Source organism: Danio rerio, chromosome 4 (assembly GCF_049306965.1).
Source record: "Danio rerio strain Tuebingen ecotype United States chromosome 4, GRCz12tu, whole genome shotgun sequence".
NCBI lineage: Eukaryota > Metazoa > Chordata > Actinopteri > Cypriniformes > Danionidae > Danio > Danio rerio.
This window is the reverse complement of record NC_133179.1, coordinates 51,346,607-51,365,278: the sequence shown is the minus strand read 5'-3', so window position 1 is coordinate 51,365,278 and position 18,672 is coordinate 51,346,607. Positions and strand designations below refer to the sequence as shown.

Below are 18,672 nucleotides of genomic sequence, written 5' to 3'. Positions count from 1 at the left end.
TGACCCGAGCTTCACTGTCTTTAGTTCTGCTCCTTACAATAGTGTTTCAGCTTGTAGCTTTACACTCAGTTCATCTTTGGCTTTCTCCTCTCGTCGCTCCTGGTGTGCGTTGTCCGCTTGTAGCTCCATCGGGGCGCGTGTAGTCCGTCCATTTGCTCCAGAAGTTCGGCGTCCTTTTCCCTCGTCGTCTTGCAGGCGTCCTGGGCTCGATGCTCCAGCTGGTTGAGACCCTTTCCTATGGGTCTGGCCGGTGCAAGGGTGAGGTGTGTCAGGGCCCTGGAGAGTTGAGTCTGGGCTTGGCTGTCATGGCTCCGGGCTAGGTCGTTCGCCCTCAGCGGATTAATGCAGACGTCCAGCTGTTCTCTGCTTGGCCGCTGCAGCTCCATGGCGTCGTTGGGCAGGAGGTTGTGGGTTAAGCACTTAACCAGGCCTCCAGTTGGTCCCAGTGAGCAGCGGGCTGGCGCACTTGACATGCTGGTCTGTTGGGTGAGACAGAGATCACAAGGGAGAGAGAGAGAGACCCACATGGCCAAATCGAGTGGATGTTAGCATTGTGCTATATTATTAGTCTGACAGGGTTGTCAGCTAGGGGGTATGTGCCGGCTAGACGTTGGTCCTTCTAAGGATCCACAGGGGCTGGACAATTCGGATGTCGAATTTGGGTGGCTAGATAACAGTTGATATCTACGTACTGGCCTCAAGGCTTTTAGTCATGCGCCAGGCTGTGCAAATTATCAATCAATTATTTAAATCACCCTGGTGGTTCTCAATAGCGTGGTCTCTGAGCAGGTCAAAGTAAATAAAAATAATTAAGTAAATAAAAATAACAGTAACCCCAAAAAAAAACAAAAATGAATAATACTAACGATAAGTTAGACAAAAAGGCACCTCGCTCGGATGAACGAGTGTACAGGGAAAGAAAAATGAAAGAAAATACTAATATGGATATCAGTAAATATGAATAAAAATAAAACTGAAAGACAGACAAGGATGAGAAACGAGGGAGAGAGAGATAAAGAGAGAATAGCAAAACCTATGGGCATGTCTAAAATGTTCGTTTTATAGTCCTGTAGTAGGCTAGGTTTAGACTAGGTTTTACATGCTATTTACACTTGGTGGTGAGTGAAAGGCAATCAGATGAAGGTCGCAAGAGCGTGCTATCTGACTAGACTTTCCCCAACTTCTACTGCAGTCGCTATCAGATCACTTGCCTATAATGTAACTCGGTTGTGAACTCACACAGCGTAGGCTTTTAGCACAATACGTAGCACTCAAGAAAGTCACTGACCGCCTGGCATGATTCAAAATTGGGTTTTGCCTGATGATTCCGGTGCCGCACTAGGCCTGTAGAATGAGGTGGCCAATCTCACTCAGGCGGGCACGTGTGTGGAATCATGACAGGGTAATTAACCAAGATTGATCGTATGCCAGTTGACACGGATGGTGCTTCTTGGAGTACGATTGCTGATGCCACTGTGATCCACACAAGCCGGAGAGACAAAACGCCAAGGTATCTAACGCATCCTTCAGCAGGGGTCAGTTATGTCAGACAGATGAACCCAATCTTTTGATCTGCAACCTGAATAACCTGTACGCTTAACCACACAAGCACAGAGGACTCGGGTCCGGATACGGGCAGTACTATGGATCTACTATTCTGGGCGAGCCAGTTGGAGTAGAAATCTTAGTATGCTGTAGTATCTGATGGGTAGAGAAGGTTATCACCCTGTGATGGAGGGAGGCTAAAGGAAAATTAAATCGGCATAAAAGAATCTAAAAGAATAATCATAATAATCCCCTATTGGTAAAAGCAGTACAGGACGGCTTAGAAAAAGTAGAAAGAGTGCCTTAGTATTCAGGGGCATCTACAAACATTAATGGGTTAGCCCAACATGTTTTGATCAGATGTGGGATCTATAGATTGATAGCTCTGAATTTAGCTTCAGACTAATACTTGCCCTAATATAGTTATACTTTCCCTATAACCTAAGAGGTAAGGGAATAAATAAGGCATGAGGAAAAGATGGAGTAAAAAAAATCAAAAGGGAAGAAAAATTATGCCTATTAATGATAATAATAGAGAGATTAAAGGCTATTCCCCAAATAGCAAAACCAACAAAATTAAAATTAAACATGACCTAAGTTTAGAATAGATTATTGGGAACTTGATAAAAAATCAAGTAATAACAAAATAAACTGGACAACGGTATTAAAATGAAAAAGACAGAAGGCAGAAAATTAATAAAAAAATTGAAAGTAACAAAATAATTCATAATACCAAAAGAAATAAAAACAGACCAATAATCTATACTCAGGTAACTAAACTATTGTTTGGATAAAATGATAACAGGGAAAATAAAATGCTTAATCGAAATTAAAACAAATTAACTCCAAACTGTTTGACCATTTCAGACCACTTGAGACACAATGGTGGGCGGAACTGATGTGAGGAGAGCAGAAGGAGACAGGGGGAGATGTTTCCGAGTTGCACTTCACATTCGGTTAGCCTTGTGCTAAAGTTTGTTAGTTACAAAATGTGAAGGGTTGGTTTGCTTAAGCATTAACGTTAGCTGGCGTTAGCCGCTAGCAAGTTGTTACGAGTTACGCTTCGCATCCGGTTAGCCTTGTGCTAACAGTTTGGTAATATTAAGACGCGAAGGGTTAGTTTACTTTAAGGCTAGTCGTTAGAAGCTAGCGAGTGGTTTTGCCCTGTGAAGTAAACCGCGTCACCAACTCTGCCTCCTGAAAGGCGGATCTTATGCTTTGGGGTGGTGACTACGTCATTCACGCATGCGTGCGCGCGCCCGAGTTACGTGGACGAGGAGTCAATGAGCGCTCGAAGAGCCGATTTATGAATGGGAGTTCTCATTCATAACTTGGTATGCGGCTGACTTCACGAAGGCAAAGCGCGAACCACTAAGATTCGCACAAGCGGTCATTATATATCATGTTGCCGTAACATTGATAATAATATTCGACCATTACAATTAGACAAACAAACATAAAATGCGAGACGTCTCTCGAGGCGGTGCACGTTTGTACACAGATTTGGTCCGGACGAACATAACTGAAATATGGGAATTCACATCCATATCAGATTTTGGTACCATTTAAAAACACGCTTATGGTTCTGAGAATTCCTTTCGTCAGAAAGCGGTTAACAGGCAAGCTTGCAGCTCCCAAATACATTAATTTAGAACCGTCCAGCAGTTCTGAAATTAATTTCGCACGGCGGCGAAGCAAAGAGGTTAAACGTTAGGCAGCTAATCTAACAGTTTGAAACCACGGGAGAAAATAGTCTAGAGGTTTTCTAGCTATAAAGGCCTTTTAAACGGACAGGTTTGGGGTTTCCAAACTGTCTTACAAGCGCTGAGAGAGGTGTCTTTTCCTCCGACAGGCACACTAATATATTTAAATGATTTGCAGAACGTGCGTCTCAGCAAAATCGATTCAAAATATATATGAACTGCAGTTTAAATTGTTACACTCTACACGGGCAGCTCTCTGCTGTGTTTAGTGAACAGAATAGCTGGAGCAGGCTTTCCGTCCTCCCAGCTTTGAAGAAAAGGAAATGCTTCTCGCGGTCCTTTTTTTTTTTCTGTAGCGCGCTTAATAAATCACCATGAATTGAAAAGTTTGTTTCACAGAAAATGTTTGGAAAACTGCCCGCATTCTCTCCACCAATATATGTAGCATGAAATTAGCTCATTTTATGAATATTAATAATCAACAATAACGGTTTATTCTTAATTATTAATATTCCGGCTTAAGCTTCAGTCAGTTTGGTCAAACAAACATATGATTGTAAATGATCATGCTCGCGCGACCGAGCGGATTCCCAGATTATGAATATTAATTATCAACAATAACGAATTATTATTAATCATTAATATTCCGGATCAATTTATTGTTAATTTGACCAAACGAACACAAGCAGAGCCGCCGCTCTTCCGAGCGGACACGGTAATCTATTCATTTAGAAAAAGGGAATTTAATTGCTACTTCTTGTGAAGTAGATTAATCATTCAAAAGTTTTAAACAACTTATAATAGCTAGGCAGGGGAATCTGTATTTCAGTGACATTTTCTCGTGAGGCAAACAATACAATTCAATTGATTATAATGGAATTTATTGACTAGTCAGACGTAACGAACAAACAAACGCACAAACATACATTAAACACAAAACAAAGGTAAAACACGTGGAGATATCGGGTCTATAGAACGTGTAACAGCAAAGAGAAATAGTAAAGCGAGAAAATATAGATTTCAGATAAAAGAGTGACAAATCTTTCAGTTCCACACGCACCATTACGGACCACCAAGGTTATAAAAAACACCTTTTTGAAAAAAGGGGCACAGCTTAATCGCATAACTAAAATCACCTGGTTTTTCATGTCTGGCGGTCTCTCTTATGCGTCTCTCTTCCGTCGTGATGAAACTACTCTTGATGTCCTTTGATGCGTGGAGTTTGTAATGCAGTTCGGACGAACACAATCGCAAACTTTAAACTGAATTTACTTTGCCGGAAAATAAAGAAAGCGTGGCGGGAAAAAGTCCATGCGGCTTAGAAAGCCACGTGTGGCCCGAGGGCCACCATCAATGATGTTCCTTTTTGGGATCTTCTCTTTCTGCACAGATGTTTGGGAGGGCAGAATGAGTTATACCTGCGGGTCACGTGACGACCCGTACAGCCTTCTGACCAATGATTTCAGGGGAAAGTTTGCGCGCGAACCCTTTCTTTGTCTCAAGGTCCCTCGTATGCAAATTTGAGTGTCCGCCCAAAGCATGCGGACAGGCATTTAATACAGGGGATTAAAGAATAAGGCAATGCTAGTTATGATTTTTCTCTATGCATCATGTGCTGTAAAATGTCAGCAGAAACCCATCGGTACCAAACATGGGGGGGAGGTTGAAAGTACATCAACCTAATTTTTCATATCCTTACAATATTTATGCTTTACAAAGGCCTAAATGGAACATGCCTACAGGTTATAAGAGAGGTTACACAGGTAAGAAAAGTCAGAAATTATATACAAAGTTTACAAAACATAACACATTGGTTTTGTGCTGGTTCTGGATTTGATGAGTTCATTTTCTTTCTGTCGGAACAGCCTCGTGGGTGTGTGTGTGTGTGTGTGAGCGTATTTGGGCAGGAATGTCTTTGAAGCTCTCCTGCTTATCTCTCCAGTTCCCCTGAACAGCTTAAGCTGTCACGAAAATCCAGACTTCTTGGAGCCAGGAGTCGTAAAACCTTCTGACCAAAGCCAGACCGTGATAAAATCAATAAGAAGTTTAATCTGTGGACTGTACGCTACAACGATGAAGTGTGGGCTGTAAAACCCGCTCTCCATCTCTGCTGGAGGGAGCGGCTACAATCGCTGACATACCAGCAGTGGGGCAGCGCGGAGTGGGTGTGCTGATCCAGGAAGCGCACGGGTCCCACGGAAAAGCTGGAGGTGAGATATTTGCTCTCACTCCGCACCTGAGCTCCGGAGGGGAGGCTCGAGGGGTGGGAGAAAGGAGACCATTTTCCCAGCGCTCGTGAGCCACTGGCGAAATGCACCGAATCTGCAAGCAAGAAAGCATAGCGTCCCAGACTGGCAGATTTCGGGCTGTCACATCCGGGGAAGTGGAAAAGTGCTCTTTCATGATGTTTTCATGGCAGTAAAAAGTGCCTTTGGAAATGGGGCCCCGCCCTCCAGCGGGGAAAGAGCAAGTTCCCTCTTCTCCAGATGGCCTGTCCCAGGGACGCTTCGCGGTCCGTTGCCGGACTTATCGGCGTTCTGGGCAAGGGGGCTGCCTGCTTCTGAGGTGCCCGATGCGCTTGCTTCGCCAGAGGCGTGTGCGGGGGCAGAGCAGCTCTTGTAGGTGGGCGCCTTCGGCGAGGAGCAGGTATGAATGGCATGGCGGGCGGAGCGGGCTACGGACCGCCGATAAGACATCACCCATCAACTGCTCTCTCACTGCCTTGAATTACTGGGTGAATTCACAGACGGTGTCGCCGAACCTGGCTTGGGATATGGGGATGTCAAGAAAGCGGACTTTGTCGACTTCGCGCATATCAGCAAAGGGGTGGCGCTCCGGGATCACTAATGTGGACATCGTCCCCCCCAACGCACGTAGCAGACTCAGTAGTTCGAAGAGCTAAGTCGGCGGCGGTGCGAAGCTCGTAAGCCTGGGTTGGACCCACCCTCGTGCAGCTCGGCCAGCGCCTGCGCTTGGTAGCGCTGGTAGGTGGCTATCGCATGCAAGGTGGAAGCAGCCTGGCCGGCAGCTATGTAAGCTCTAGCTCCGAGGGAGGCAGATAACTAACAGGCTTTGGATGGGAGACGAGGCGGACCCCGCCAAGAGAAGGCACCGCGCGGATTGACCGCCATCGCGCACTCAACTTGAGGAATCGCCACATACCCTCTGGCTGTTCCACCGTCAAGAGTGGTGAGGGTGGAGGGACACACAGCACAAGCAGAAAAAAGTGCTTTTCAAGACTGCGTGAGCCTACTGTGCACCTCCGGGAAGAAGGGAACTTCCAACTCTAGTCGGTTGGGCCGCCAGCTGGGGGATAAACCATTTCCAACCCATGGCTGAAGCAGCCCGGATAAATAACGGCTAACATGTCCGTTTCAGGATCCGTAGTGACAGCGCTCACCTGCCCGGAGGGGGCGAGCGGGTCTGGATCATCATTGGACAATGAAAGCCCACCCTCCGATGCCGCAGTGGACATCTGGTCTCCGGTGTCATCGGGCGTAAGGGCTACCATCTGTTAGACGGATCGCTTCCCCCGCCCGAAGCTTGGATTGAGCGTTTAGAGGAGCGGGAGGTCCGCGGGCCCGTGGGCGACAGATTATCTCTCGCTGAAACCCTCAGATCTGCCCGAGTGCCCGCTGCAGAGCAGGGAACAACTGGGGTGGTTCACCCTTTTGCAAAGGCTAGCCGCGATCTTTACTGCGCAACAGTCATGGCATCGCAATGACGACATGAACTGCCTGCGAGCAGCGCATTAACATGCTGGACCCCCCAGGCATGTAACGCAGTGCCCGTGCCCATCATCCGAGGACAGTAAACCACCGCATCCAGAAAAGCACAGTCGGAGTGCCGTCCTAAAAGGACGTGCTGCACGACTGTGTTGCTCTTTCTGTGAAGTTTGCAACTTTATACGCACCACTCTGGAGGACCGGACCCAAAGAACGCCAGGCAAGGGAGAAACCCAGCTCGACCGTCTGCTGCTGCGTGTACACACTCTGGACCGGGAGAATGCTCTCGTTCGCTCAGAATCGCTGTTCACAGCAGGAGGAACCCTCATCGACTCGATCAGAAAGTCTCTGAAGCGAAAAGGATGGCGTTTGCTCACTCCAGGTGTGCTTATATGCTGGAATAATTGGCAATGAAGCACACCTGTGCAAGCTTACGCTGCCAATTCATTGCTTTCATTAGCCCGTTCAATACTCTTTCAGACAAGCGGCTTCTGAACCGAATCCTCCTATTTCGTGAATTTTCACAAAGATCAAATCCACTTAATAGCACTGAAGTTCCCCAACCAAAGGGGAACTAGAAATAACAATAAACATGTGCTATAGTGGTAATTTAAGAGTTAGCCGGAGAGTGACATTAACATTTATATTGTCTTTGACAGCCCAGTGTACTGTGGTGATTGCCTTCATTTCAATGGCTTTCTTCAAAATATCCTCTTTTTCGGAAAAGTTATGGCATTTAATCACGAAGGCGCGTGGCAGTTCCTTGTCGTCCACTGGTTTGCTGCGTATAGTGATTTGAGCGGGGAGACCTCTCCTCAAGATCTTTGCTTTGGTCTCAGCAGAGCCAGCTTCTTTTTTCACGATACTAAACTCTTTTTCCAGGGTAGTAAGAGAGTCGGAGTATCCACCCAACACAGACTCCAAACCAGTCACTCGCTCTTTCGCTGCTTCCACTCTGCCGTTAACCACTCTTTCAATTCCACTCTTGCTTTTTCCAAGATGGAGGCGCGTGCAAATGCTGCGCCTTCTCCATTTCCCGACAAGACAGTGTTTTTGTGTTCTTTGTCATGTACATCGCAGTGTTATTGTACGTCCTCGTCACGTTTATCTGTGCTTAAGTTTACATGTAGTCTTAAATTTTTGCTCGACATCGGCAGAACCAAACTTTTCAAGTTAAACTCCGCGGACACTGAGGAGCTGCAAGATCTCTGTTTGCTCTGGAGGCCTACTCATCCTCCAACCCCCACCTCAACACCTCAGCCACAATGGAGGCAAGAGAAAGCAGAAGAGGGGCAAGCGTGGGGGGATCTGAACTAGGCTAGGGGCTTACCCACACAAACCTGCTATCCCCTCCATCTTTCAAGCGAACGTACGCTCGCTAGACAACAAACTGGACTATAGCCGTCTACTTCGTTCATCTTAAAAGACTGTAAAGAACTGTTGTGCTTTTGTGTTTATGGAAACTTGGCTCAGTGACAACGTTCTGGACATTTCGGTTCTGGCCATGATACCATTGTATTCTGCAAATACTGCTTGATACTGGTGGAGTTTATAGTTTTAAAGTACCGGCCGTTTTATCTACACAGGGAATAAACAGCCATACTGCTTTTCTCTGTTTACATCCCTCCCAGTTCCAATGCTAACAACATGAGTGAGGCACTGAAAGACCTGTACCTGCACGTCAAGTGAGCAGCCTACAGCCCACCCAGATGCTTTTCTCATCCTGACTGGGGACTTTAACCATGTAGACCTAAAAAGTGTTTCCAAAAATACACCAACACATAGACTTTCCAACACGGGGCAATAACACACTGGGCTTTGTTTACACCACACAGAGAGGAGCTTACAGCTTTTGATGCAGCACATTAAGTCTGTCCTGCCCCTCTCCTTGGACCCCTTTCACTTTTCATATCGGTCCTACCACTTGACTGATGACGCCATCTCCACTGCACTTCACTCAGGGCTTACACATCTGGACAAAACAGACTCCTACATCCGAATGCTGTTCATAGACTTTAGTTCAGCATTCAACACTACCATCCCCCTACAGCTCACTCAAAAACTGGTCCAGCTGTCAGAGTTACACCTCTCTGTGTAACTAGCTGCTGGATTTTCTCACCAGAAGACCACAAGCAGTATGGGTCGGCAGTAACACATCCAGCACCATCACTCTAAACACTGGGGCCCGTCAGGGATCCTGAGCCCTATCCTCTTCACTTTTCTGATTCATGATTGTGCACCATCTTACAACTCCAATCTTTTTATGAAATTTGCGGATGACACAACTGTGGTGGGTCTTATCAACAAAAATGATTAGAAAAACTACAGAAGCAAGGTGAGTCGTCTGGCCAAGTGGTGCAGAGACAACAATCTCTTCTTGAATGTGGAAAAGACAAAGGAGAAAGCAAGAAAGTGCACACTCTGCATGCTCCAATGACCATTAACAGTGCGTCTGTGGAGCATGTGAGCAGCAACAAGTTCCTGGGTGTACACATCACTGAGGATCTCTCCTGGACAAAAAACACCACTACACTGGCCAAAAAAATCACAGCAGTGTCTCTACTTCCTCCGCAAACTTAAGAGCAAGAGCACCAGCCCCAATCATGCACACCTTCTACAGAGGCACAATTGAGAGCCTCCTGACCAGCTGAATCACTGCGTGGCTTGGAGCCTGCAATGCATCCTGCAGGAAAACTCTTCAGCGCATAGTCAGAACAGCTGAGAAGATCATTGGTGTCCCTCTACCCTCCCTCCAGGACATTTACAGCAACCGTCTCACCCGAAAACCCCTCTGCATAACAGCAGAGCTCACTTACCCAATGCATAGCTTCTTCAGTCTGCTCCATCAGGGTGGAGACTGCGAAGTCTCCAGGCCAGGACCAACAGACTGAAAGACAGCTTCATCCATCAGGCTGTCAGGAAGCTAAACCCTTGCACTGATTAAACTAATATCGCTGCTCATGAAAAGACCGGTATTGCTATTAACATGACGTATGCATATAATAAGGTACAGTATATGTCAAAATCAGTGCAGTATCAGACAGCACCCGTGAGAACAGCACAGCAAGCGTTAACAGATTCAGTTGTGTCAAGCAGTGCGTGAAGGGCTGGTGAGTGGTCTGTGTATCTTTTGGTCCCTCATTTATGGTTTAAAAATGTATTTTTTTGTGATAATGGAATTTCGTTGAGACAAATTTTTCTCATGCATGCATATATTTTTTTTGCTTGTTAGTTTGATTCGTGTTGATTTCAAATGCAATAAATCTGTTTGTATAAAACTTGTGGTAACGGTGCTTATAATTGGTGGGTGCGACAAAATTTTGGTTGATGCGCCTACATTTTTTAAATTAGGAGCACTGGTGCTACCAAGCAAAAGGTTCATTTTAAGCCCTGGTCTGCTTTACACATTTTAGAAAAACATTTTGTTGTAATTATGAAAGAATACGAATAAAAACATGTCATTTACAGCTTCCAAATATGTCTTATCAATATGAACAAAATTACTTTTATGATCAGTTATGTAAGAAACTCTGAAAACTGGACTGACAGATTCAATTTACTATAACTTCTATGTTAAGCGGCTTTGACACATTTTACATTGTAAAAGCACTAAATAAACATTAATAGAATTAAATCTGTTTAAATGTGTACACATTAATGGACAGAACAAAATATGACCTGATTAATTTTACATTTAATGTGCATCAAAATTACTGTGTGTGTAGCCAATGTTTCCAGTGTCTTTTCACTTTTCAGCTTTTGATGAAGATTTTCATGCAGAGTTTTATAGACTTAATGAAAACGAATGTTTTTTTTTTATATTTTTCAGACCTAATTGAACAGAATGAGGGGAGTAAAGAGGAGGAACATCATGTCAAAATTGAGGAAAAAACTAATTTACAGACTGATGGTATTTTGAAAAGGAGAGACAAGAATCGTTTCACCTGCACTCAGTGTGGGAAGAGTTTGGCAAACAAAAGCAAACTTAAGATTCACATGAGGATCCACACTGGAGAGAAACCATTCACATGCACTCAGTGTGGGAAGAGTTTCAGCCTATTATCATCCCTTAATCAACATATGATGATCCACACTGGAGAGAAACCATTCACATGCACTCAGTGTGGTAAGAGTTTCAGCCTATTATCATCCCTTAATCTACACATGAGGATCCACACTGGAGAGAAACCATTCACATGCACTCAGTGTGGTAAGAGTTTCAGCCTATCATCAAACCTTAATAAACACATGAGGATCCACACTGGAGAGAAACCATTCACATGCCCTCAGTGTGGGAAGAGTTTCAGTCAATCATCAAACCTTAATCTACACATGAGGATCCACTCTGGAGAGAAACCATTCACATGCTCTCAGTGTGGGAAAAGTTTCAGCCTATTATCATCCCTTAATCTACACATGAGGATCCACACTGGAGAGAAACCATTCACATGCACTCAGTGTGGTAAGAGTTTCAGCCTATCATCAAACCTTAATAAACACATGATGATCCACACTGGAGAGAAACCATTCAAATGCCCTCAGTGTGGGAAGAGTTTCAGCAAATCATCAAACCTTAATAAACACATGAGGATCCACACTGGAGAGAAACCATTCACATGCACTCGGTGTGGGAAGAGTTTCAGCCAATCAACATCCCTTAATCAACACATGAGGATCCACACTGGAGAGAGTCCATTCACGTGCACTCAGTGTGGGAAGAGTTTCAGCCGCTCATCAAACCTTAATCTACACATGAGGATCCACACTGGAGAGAAACCATTCACATGCACTCAGTGTGGGAAGAGTTTCAGCATATTATCAAACCTTAATAAACACATGAGGATCCACACTGGAGAGAAACCATTCACATGCACTCAGTGTGGGAAGAGTTTCAGCCAATCATCATCCCTTAATAAACACATGAAGATCCACACTGGAGAGAAATCAAAAAATAGAATTTCGCATGCTTAAACTCTAGTATGACCGCAGCTTCGGTGTGGGATGAGTTTCAGCAACTCCTCAGACCTAAATAAACATATGAAGACTCACACTGGACAGAAACCATTCACATGCACTCAGTGTGAAAAGAGTTTCAACCGATCAGCAAACCTTAATAAACAGATGAAGATCCACACTGGTGTGAAAGAGTATATGTGTTTGAGTGTGAGAAGACTTTTCTTACAGCTCCAAATTTGAAACTGCACCAGATGATTCACACTGTTACAAGAGGTTTAATCAGTTAACACATCTGAAAACAGAAGAGGATTCACACTGGAGAGAAACCGTACAGATCTGATCAGTGTCCACAGAGTTTCGCTCAATCGCCGCAGCTTGAGAAACACATGGACAAGAAGTTGCACACATGATATGAATGCAGCACAACATTTTTCATATGCACAGGATTTTTCATGTCTGAATAATGTTTAAAAAGGCTGAGGGACGGTATACTCTTTTCCAACACTCCTACACTGGGGTTGTTGGTGGGGTTGTAAATGTGTCGCGTTTCTTCCACTCTCCACACTCTCCAGTGTATTCATGTAGCTAGTGTTGTTTTGGATGATGTTCTCTGTCTGACTCCCTGAATGAGAAACAAATCACTGGGAAGACACCGCACATCAAATAAGGTGGAGCTCCAGGACGGTTAGTTTGCAGTATAGCAGGGCATCAATTTTAGAAAGCTCATTCAATTGTCCTGTGTTGCTTTTATTAGTAAAGGATCTTTATTTTTAAGTTCTAGTTTACTACGGTAGGGATGGTATACAGTTTAACCCAAAGAATGACCAGTCTGTCAGATGAAGAAGAGCCGGAGTCAAAGATTCAAATAAATAAATGAAGTTTACTGAAGATAGTTTGCAGTTTCATCAGCAGAAGCCAGCTCAACATTTGCAATGAGTTCCTAGGCCGCTCTGACTTACAGTACAACAATGCAATAATTATACTCTACACAAGTCCAGAAAGGGTGGGATCCAGGTAAACAGTTCTCATTGGTTACAGCAAAAATAGACAATTCTAAATGCTCGTGTCAATGAAGTATTGTATCTAGCTCCAGATATGGATGGCCTCAATGCGTGCATTAAGAAAGAATTGTATCTAACTCCAGATATGGATAGCGACATGGTTCCTGGGGGTTAGGTCGACCCTAAGTTATTAAGAGCTGATCTCCGACCTGTGAAAAGCTAAATCAGGGTCACAAAAGACACAAGAGACCATCTGTGTTAAAATCTCAAGGATGTTTCTTGTACGGTGAGGCAGTGGGGCAGCAGGTAGTGCTGTCGTCTCACAGCAAGAAGGTCGCTGGTTAGAACCTCGGCTCAGTTGGTGTTTCTGTGTGGAGTTTGCATGTTCTCCCTGCCTTTGCGTGGGTTTCCTCCGGGTGTTCTGGTTTCCCCCACAGTCCAAAGACATGTGGTACAGGTAGGTTAAATAGACTGTAGTGTATAAGTGTGGGTTTGAATGTGAGTGTGGATGTTTCTCACAGATGGGTTGCAGCTGGAAGGGCATCCGCTGCGTAAAAACTTGCTGGATAAGTTGGCGGTTAATTCCGCTGAGGCAAGGGACCAAGCCGACAAGAAAATGAATTAATGTTTCTTGTACGTTCAGCTGTGTTATGAAACTGGTTCCATCAACAGTCTGCTACAATATCCGTACTACACACAGTGTCTATTTCCATACAAAAGGAATTACTTTAAAAAGAATTACAATCAAAACAGATGAATCAAACAGGTAAATTACTGTAGACAATATCAGGACAACTAGAACAGGTGTTTTTCTTCTCCTCTGCATCGATACTTTGTTCAGAAGGACAGAGAGAGAGAGAGAGAGAGAAAATTCCATGGCCTATGACCTGGTTTTTGTGAGTCTCCTGAAAACAAAATTAAAAATAAGCAAACAGAGAAACAAGGACCCTGAACATTCTTACATTAAGCAGTGTGAACGTATACATTAGATAAATCAAGTCAAAGTTCTATAATTAATAATTAAATTTAATAAAAATTAATTAAATAATTATATTTAATAAAAAGTGATGAGAAACAGGATGTTGAGAAAAAGGATTAACATTGATTTGTTGAGATGAATTTGAAGGTAGAACTCTAACTCCTTCAGTCCCCTGTTTTTGACCGAAGCGAATTAATCCGCTCCAGGTCAACCAGTGAGGTCACTAAAGAAAGTGGAAGTAATGACTCGTGCTCCCTACTTAGGTTACAGAGTTTCTTTGACCTTTCTTGGACATGCTGGAACCTAAAAATTCCAGTCCCCAGGGTAAGGGCTCTTCCACCTTCTACTCACAATGGGCTTCATCCTTGTATTCATCAAGCTATTCGGTTTTGAAGACGGTTCGTCAGTATCAGTAGACGTTTCTCATCATCAGTAGTATTGACGGTCCTGCAAGGAGAAGTGGATATATACGAAAAACTAAACAGCGGACCAAAGTCCAGAATATGAACACAAATGCGCAAGCCCTAATAGTCATCCAGAATTAAACAACACATACTTTCAGCGATACATCCTCTGATGCATTTACAACATGCTCCAACTCTAAATAAAACATCCAGGGTAATTCTAAGACTCAGAGTTCCTCTGATCAGACACAAAAGGTCATCCATTTAACCTAAGCCACACTGGATTCAAATTCATGACCTCCAAAACATCTTTATCTTCACCAGTTTTAAAACATTCATCCGCGTGTTCTGTGACTTCAACTTAGAATAATGAATTTTTTTTTTTACATAACACGCATTAAACATGACATCGGCACAATAGTCCAATTCAGCATCATTACCATGTTTAATCATCACCTTGCTGAACTCCATGTCAGTCAAGTCCACTTAATAAAATATCTTCATTCAAATAATGATGTGATTGTAGTGATGCAACACATTTCTGTGTATTATCAATAGGAAGTGTGCAAGCACCCTTGTCTGGGCTATAATTAGCCAAATTCATCTTCACAGTTAACAAACTAAAATCAAATCCACTTTCTGGAAGCTGGGCTAAATGAATAAACACTACTATTGCACTCCTGACATTGAGCCAGACCCTCAGTCACTTTAAAGAGACTAGATATAGATATAACCTGTTACCTAGAGACCAAGAAAGATGTAATAGTTTTTACAAACTATTAATCCAATTCATTATAATGCAAGAAGGGGGATTGTAAATCGATTTCTTTTGTTTCCACTTTTTACGGGTTTACAGTATTTTTACAATGGCTATGATACTTTTTTTAGTTTAGTTTAGTTTAAACTTTATTGTCCATTCTGCTTGACACAGAAAGGAAATTTTTCTTCAACACTGGATTTAGGATAACAATTACAAACAACACAATAACACTTATCAACACAACAACATAAGTTAAAAGTTTAAAAACCAAATTAGCCCCATACCAGAGGTGTGGACTCGAGTCATGAATTTGATGACTTTAGACTCGACTTGACAAAATATAAAAAGACTTGCAACTCGACTTGGACTTGAACATAAATGACTCGGACTTTGACTAGGACTTGCCCCTATTGACTTGTAAAGACTTGCTGCTTCCCATGAAAAGCCCAACGATAAAAAAGTATGTTGACATGGACCGCTCTCTCTCTCTCCCCGTTTATGTGTGCGTGTGTGTATGACAGCATGCGCGCGCGCGCGTGTGTGTGTGGCAGCATGCGCGCGCGCGTGTGTGTGTGAGCATGCGCGCTTTCGGCATGACATCCAATCAAAGCACGGTAGATTGTTTTGATTCGACAGTATCCAACGTGACTACTATGAGGCGCCGGAGTGGACAAAAGTCAAGCGAACGCAGAGAGAATTTGAATTTGAACTTGAGATCGAGCCAATACTCGCGTGCCAATACTCGGTCTCTCTCTCTCTCTTTCTCTCTCACACACACACAACATACACCTCTCTCTCTCTCTCTCTCGCTCGTGCATTCAGTCTCTTTGCGTTCGCTTGACTTTTGTTTACGATGGCGTCTCATACCTTTAGTGCTTTTGCTCTCACGGGATCCTCCTGTTAAACTGACCCTTCGCTAAGCCACGCCCAAAAAACGCCACCCACCAATCGCGGCTTACCAATTGTTGCTACGGGCAGGGGCTCTGTCAAGCTTTCGAGCGAGGAAAACAAGCCAAATCGTTGCGCTATTGGATTGTGCAAATCTGACACCCACTATCCTAAAAGTTTGGACTGGGTGGTGGGATTTTTTCCCTTTTCAAAACCAAAACCCAAGAGGAGAAATGCCAGCGTGGATCAAGCTGTGTGAGGGGCAGTAAAGGAGTTAAGCTAAGTTGGTTTTGTTTTCGATATTCACATTCAGTGATAGGTGGCAATAACTCACACTCCTCTTATCCTAAACAGATCTAAACTGTGTTTCTTATAAAAAGCAGGTTATGTTTCCCAGCGGTCTTTTTCTTTTTTTCCACTCGATATTATGAGCACTGCTTAGTTTAAACCCTCGCTATTGTAACGCATGTAAATACATACACTAATATTTGCTGGTAGGAAAAATCTATTCCTTCACTTCTGTTATTTATACTTTGATTTGCATTTTAATTTTTTTTCTTCCACTTAACTGCAAATTTGAATAAAAACTGGATAAAGAGCACACAAACATGCTGACAGTAATAGGTACTGTACACTGTTATGGGTCAATGATACCAATATTCGGCACAAATCCATCAGTTTCTTAGGTTATTAGATTATTTTATAATTTCACCTCTCCTGCTGCGCATGAACTATGCTGTTGAATGTTCAGCGTATGAGGTCGCTAGGCTAACCTTGCTTCAATTTTGATAAAATTATTTTCTAATCAGTTGCTATTATGTTGTGAATATACCCCTGTAATGTATACTGCAGTCCTCTTTTGTCTGGCTTTCTCAGATATCTCACCTGTTTGCCAAAAATGACTAATTAAATCCTTGGGAATGTCTGACACCAGCGCATACACACTGTAATAGATGTGCCAGGCATGAAAGCTTGACAGGCGTGGCAACAGTAACTAAGGAGGGCGAGGCTTAGCGAAGGATTATTCCAAGAATGTTGATATGGTTTCTTTCTTGCTTTACTATTTATTAACAACACACAAAAAACTAAAAGGTTAAGGTAAATTCTTTAATAAATTCTAGTGTTTTTGAGTATTATACTTGTTGTATACTTGTATTATACTTATGTTTTAGGCTAGTATTATTTACGACTTGTTAATGAATGCTTCATAATACAGTAGTATTACCAATAGTGAACAGATAAAATAATACAAAGTGTAGTTTTACTACAGTAAAGTGTAGTGATTTGTAGTATAAAATACCCTATATTGTAAAATAATGCAGCACTGGGTAATTTGTTTATATTACACTTGTGTTACCATAGCAACTATAGTATTACCACAACTGATCAATTGAAGTTCTTTACTGTAGTAGGCTACTGTTCAAAACACAGTACATGCCAATATGCGTGTTCAGGGGCCCTGTGGAACAGCTTTCCTCAAAATGAAGAGGATGACATGGAAAATGTCCTCCACAATCTCATCAGTAAAGTGGAAGCCAGCAGACACTAGTTTACTTTATTTTAGCTGCCATGATAAAATGAGATTGATAGTGAGATTTATTTGAAGAGTGAATAGTACAGTAGGCTATAATACCTTATCAAGTGTTTCCTTATTTTTATCACAGTTACATTTCTGCTTGCATTAGTTTTTGTTTAAATGCTTTTCAAATAAAATGTATTCTTTACATCCAACATCTATTCCAGTGGTGCCTTATAGTGGTGTAAACCTCTTTACAAGGGGTGTTACCCCTGTGTAAACTCTAGCCACCCCTGTGGCCAACCCGATATGATTTTGCTGTTGACATTATTTATTTAAATCTACTTACATAAATGCAATACAATGCAATATTTCAATAAATAAATAGCAGCCACTAAATGATTGTGGATTGATTGGTGCCACTGACGTAGCTGGCCTCTTCTGGCCCCCTTATGCATATTTTCAGGGGGGCACCACTGGTCTATTCTCTGTCTTTAAGTGTTTGAAACTGAAAATATCTCATCATATAAAACAACCAAAAATTAAACATTAAACAAGATTAAAGATTAAACATTTAATATGTAAGTCTATTTTAGTATTTTGGTTATTGTTATTAACAGTGCAGCAATATGAATCATATCAAAAAGCATGAAAGGAAGAGGGAGACCGACACAAATTGTGAGCTTGCATATAATCTCTGAGAGCACTCAAGAAAATTTGTGTGTGAGCAGTGCATATTTGAGAGCGAGAGAAAATTTGCGCGTGAGCAGCGTATATTTGAGAACTCGCAATCAGTTTTGTCCACAAACAGAGGAAATCCGTGCACGAGCATCACACAAGGTAGAGAGCAAAGCTCTTCAACGTTATGTGAAAAAAACAACGTTATTGTTTGTATGAAGTAGCCTACTTCATTAACAATATGTGCTACCATTTTACATTGCTGCTAGACAGATTTGCAACTCCATCTCTTTAGCACACACGAGATTCAATTGACAAAATTCCAATTTCACTCAATTTAACTTTGCAGCATATACAGGAGTTGGTCTACTGCTACCACATTGAGGTTATGTAATTTTGGTTAATCACAAGTTGATCACCGAAGACATAACATAGCACAACTAAACTTAATGAATTAGACAGCAGGAGACCTGCAATTTCTGTGTGATGTGAGGCAAAATGGAGTCTTTTTTTGGTG

The 18,672-nt window shown here is 42.7% G+C and overlaps 2 protein-coding genes across 2 annotated transcripts in view; one reads left to right on the top strand and one right to left on the bottom strand.

Moving 5' to 3' along the window:
- Positions 1-12,815, top strand: part of LOC137491094 (uncharacterized) — a 34,090-nt gene extending 21,275 nt beyond the window's left edge. Inside the window, exon 3 of the mRNA XM_068220181.2 lies at positions 10,803-12,815. Within this exon, the coding sequence (XP_068076282.1) occupies positions 10,803-11,944 (1,142 nt within the window). The 3' untranslated portion in view covers positions 11,945-12,815. The remainder of the gene's footprint in view (positions 1-10,802) is intronic.
- Positions 1-18,672, bottom strand: part of LOC137490826 (tripartite motif-containing protein 14-like) — a 262,825-nt gene that overhangs the window by 59,901 nt on the left and 184,252 nt on the right. The gene's annotated exons all lie outside the window — the stretch shown is intronic.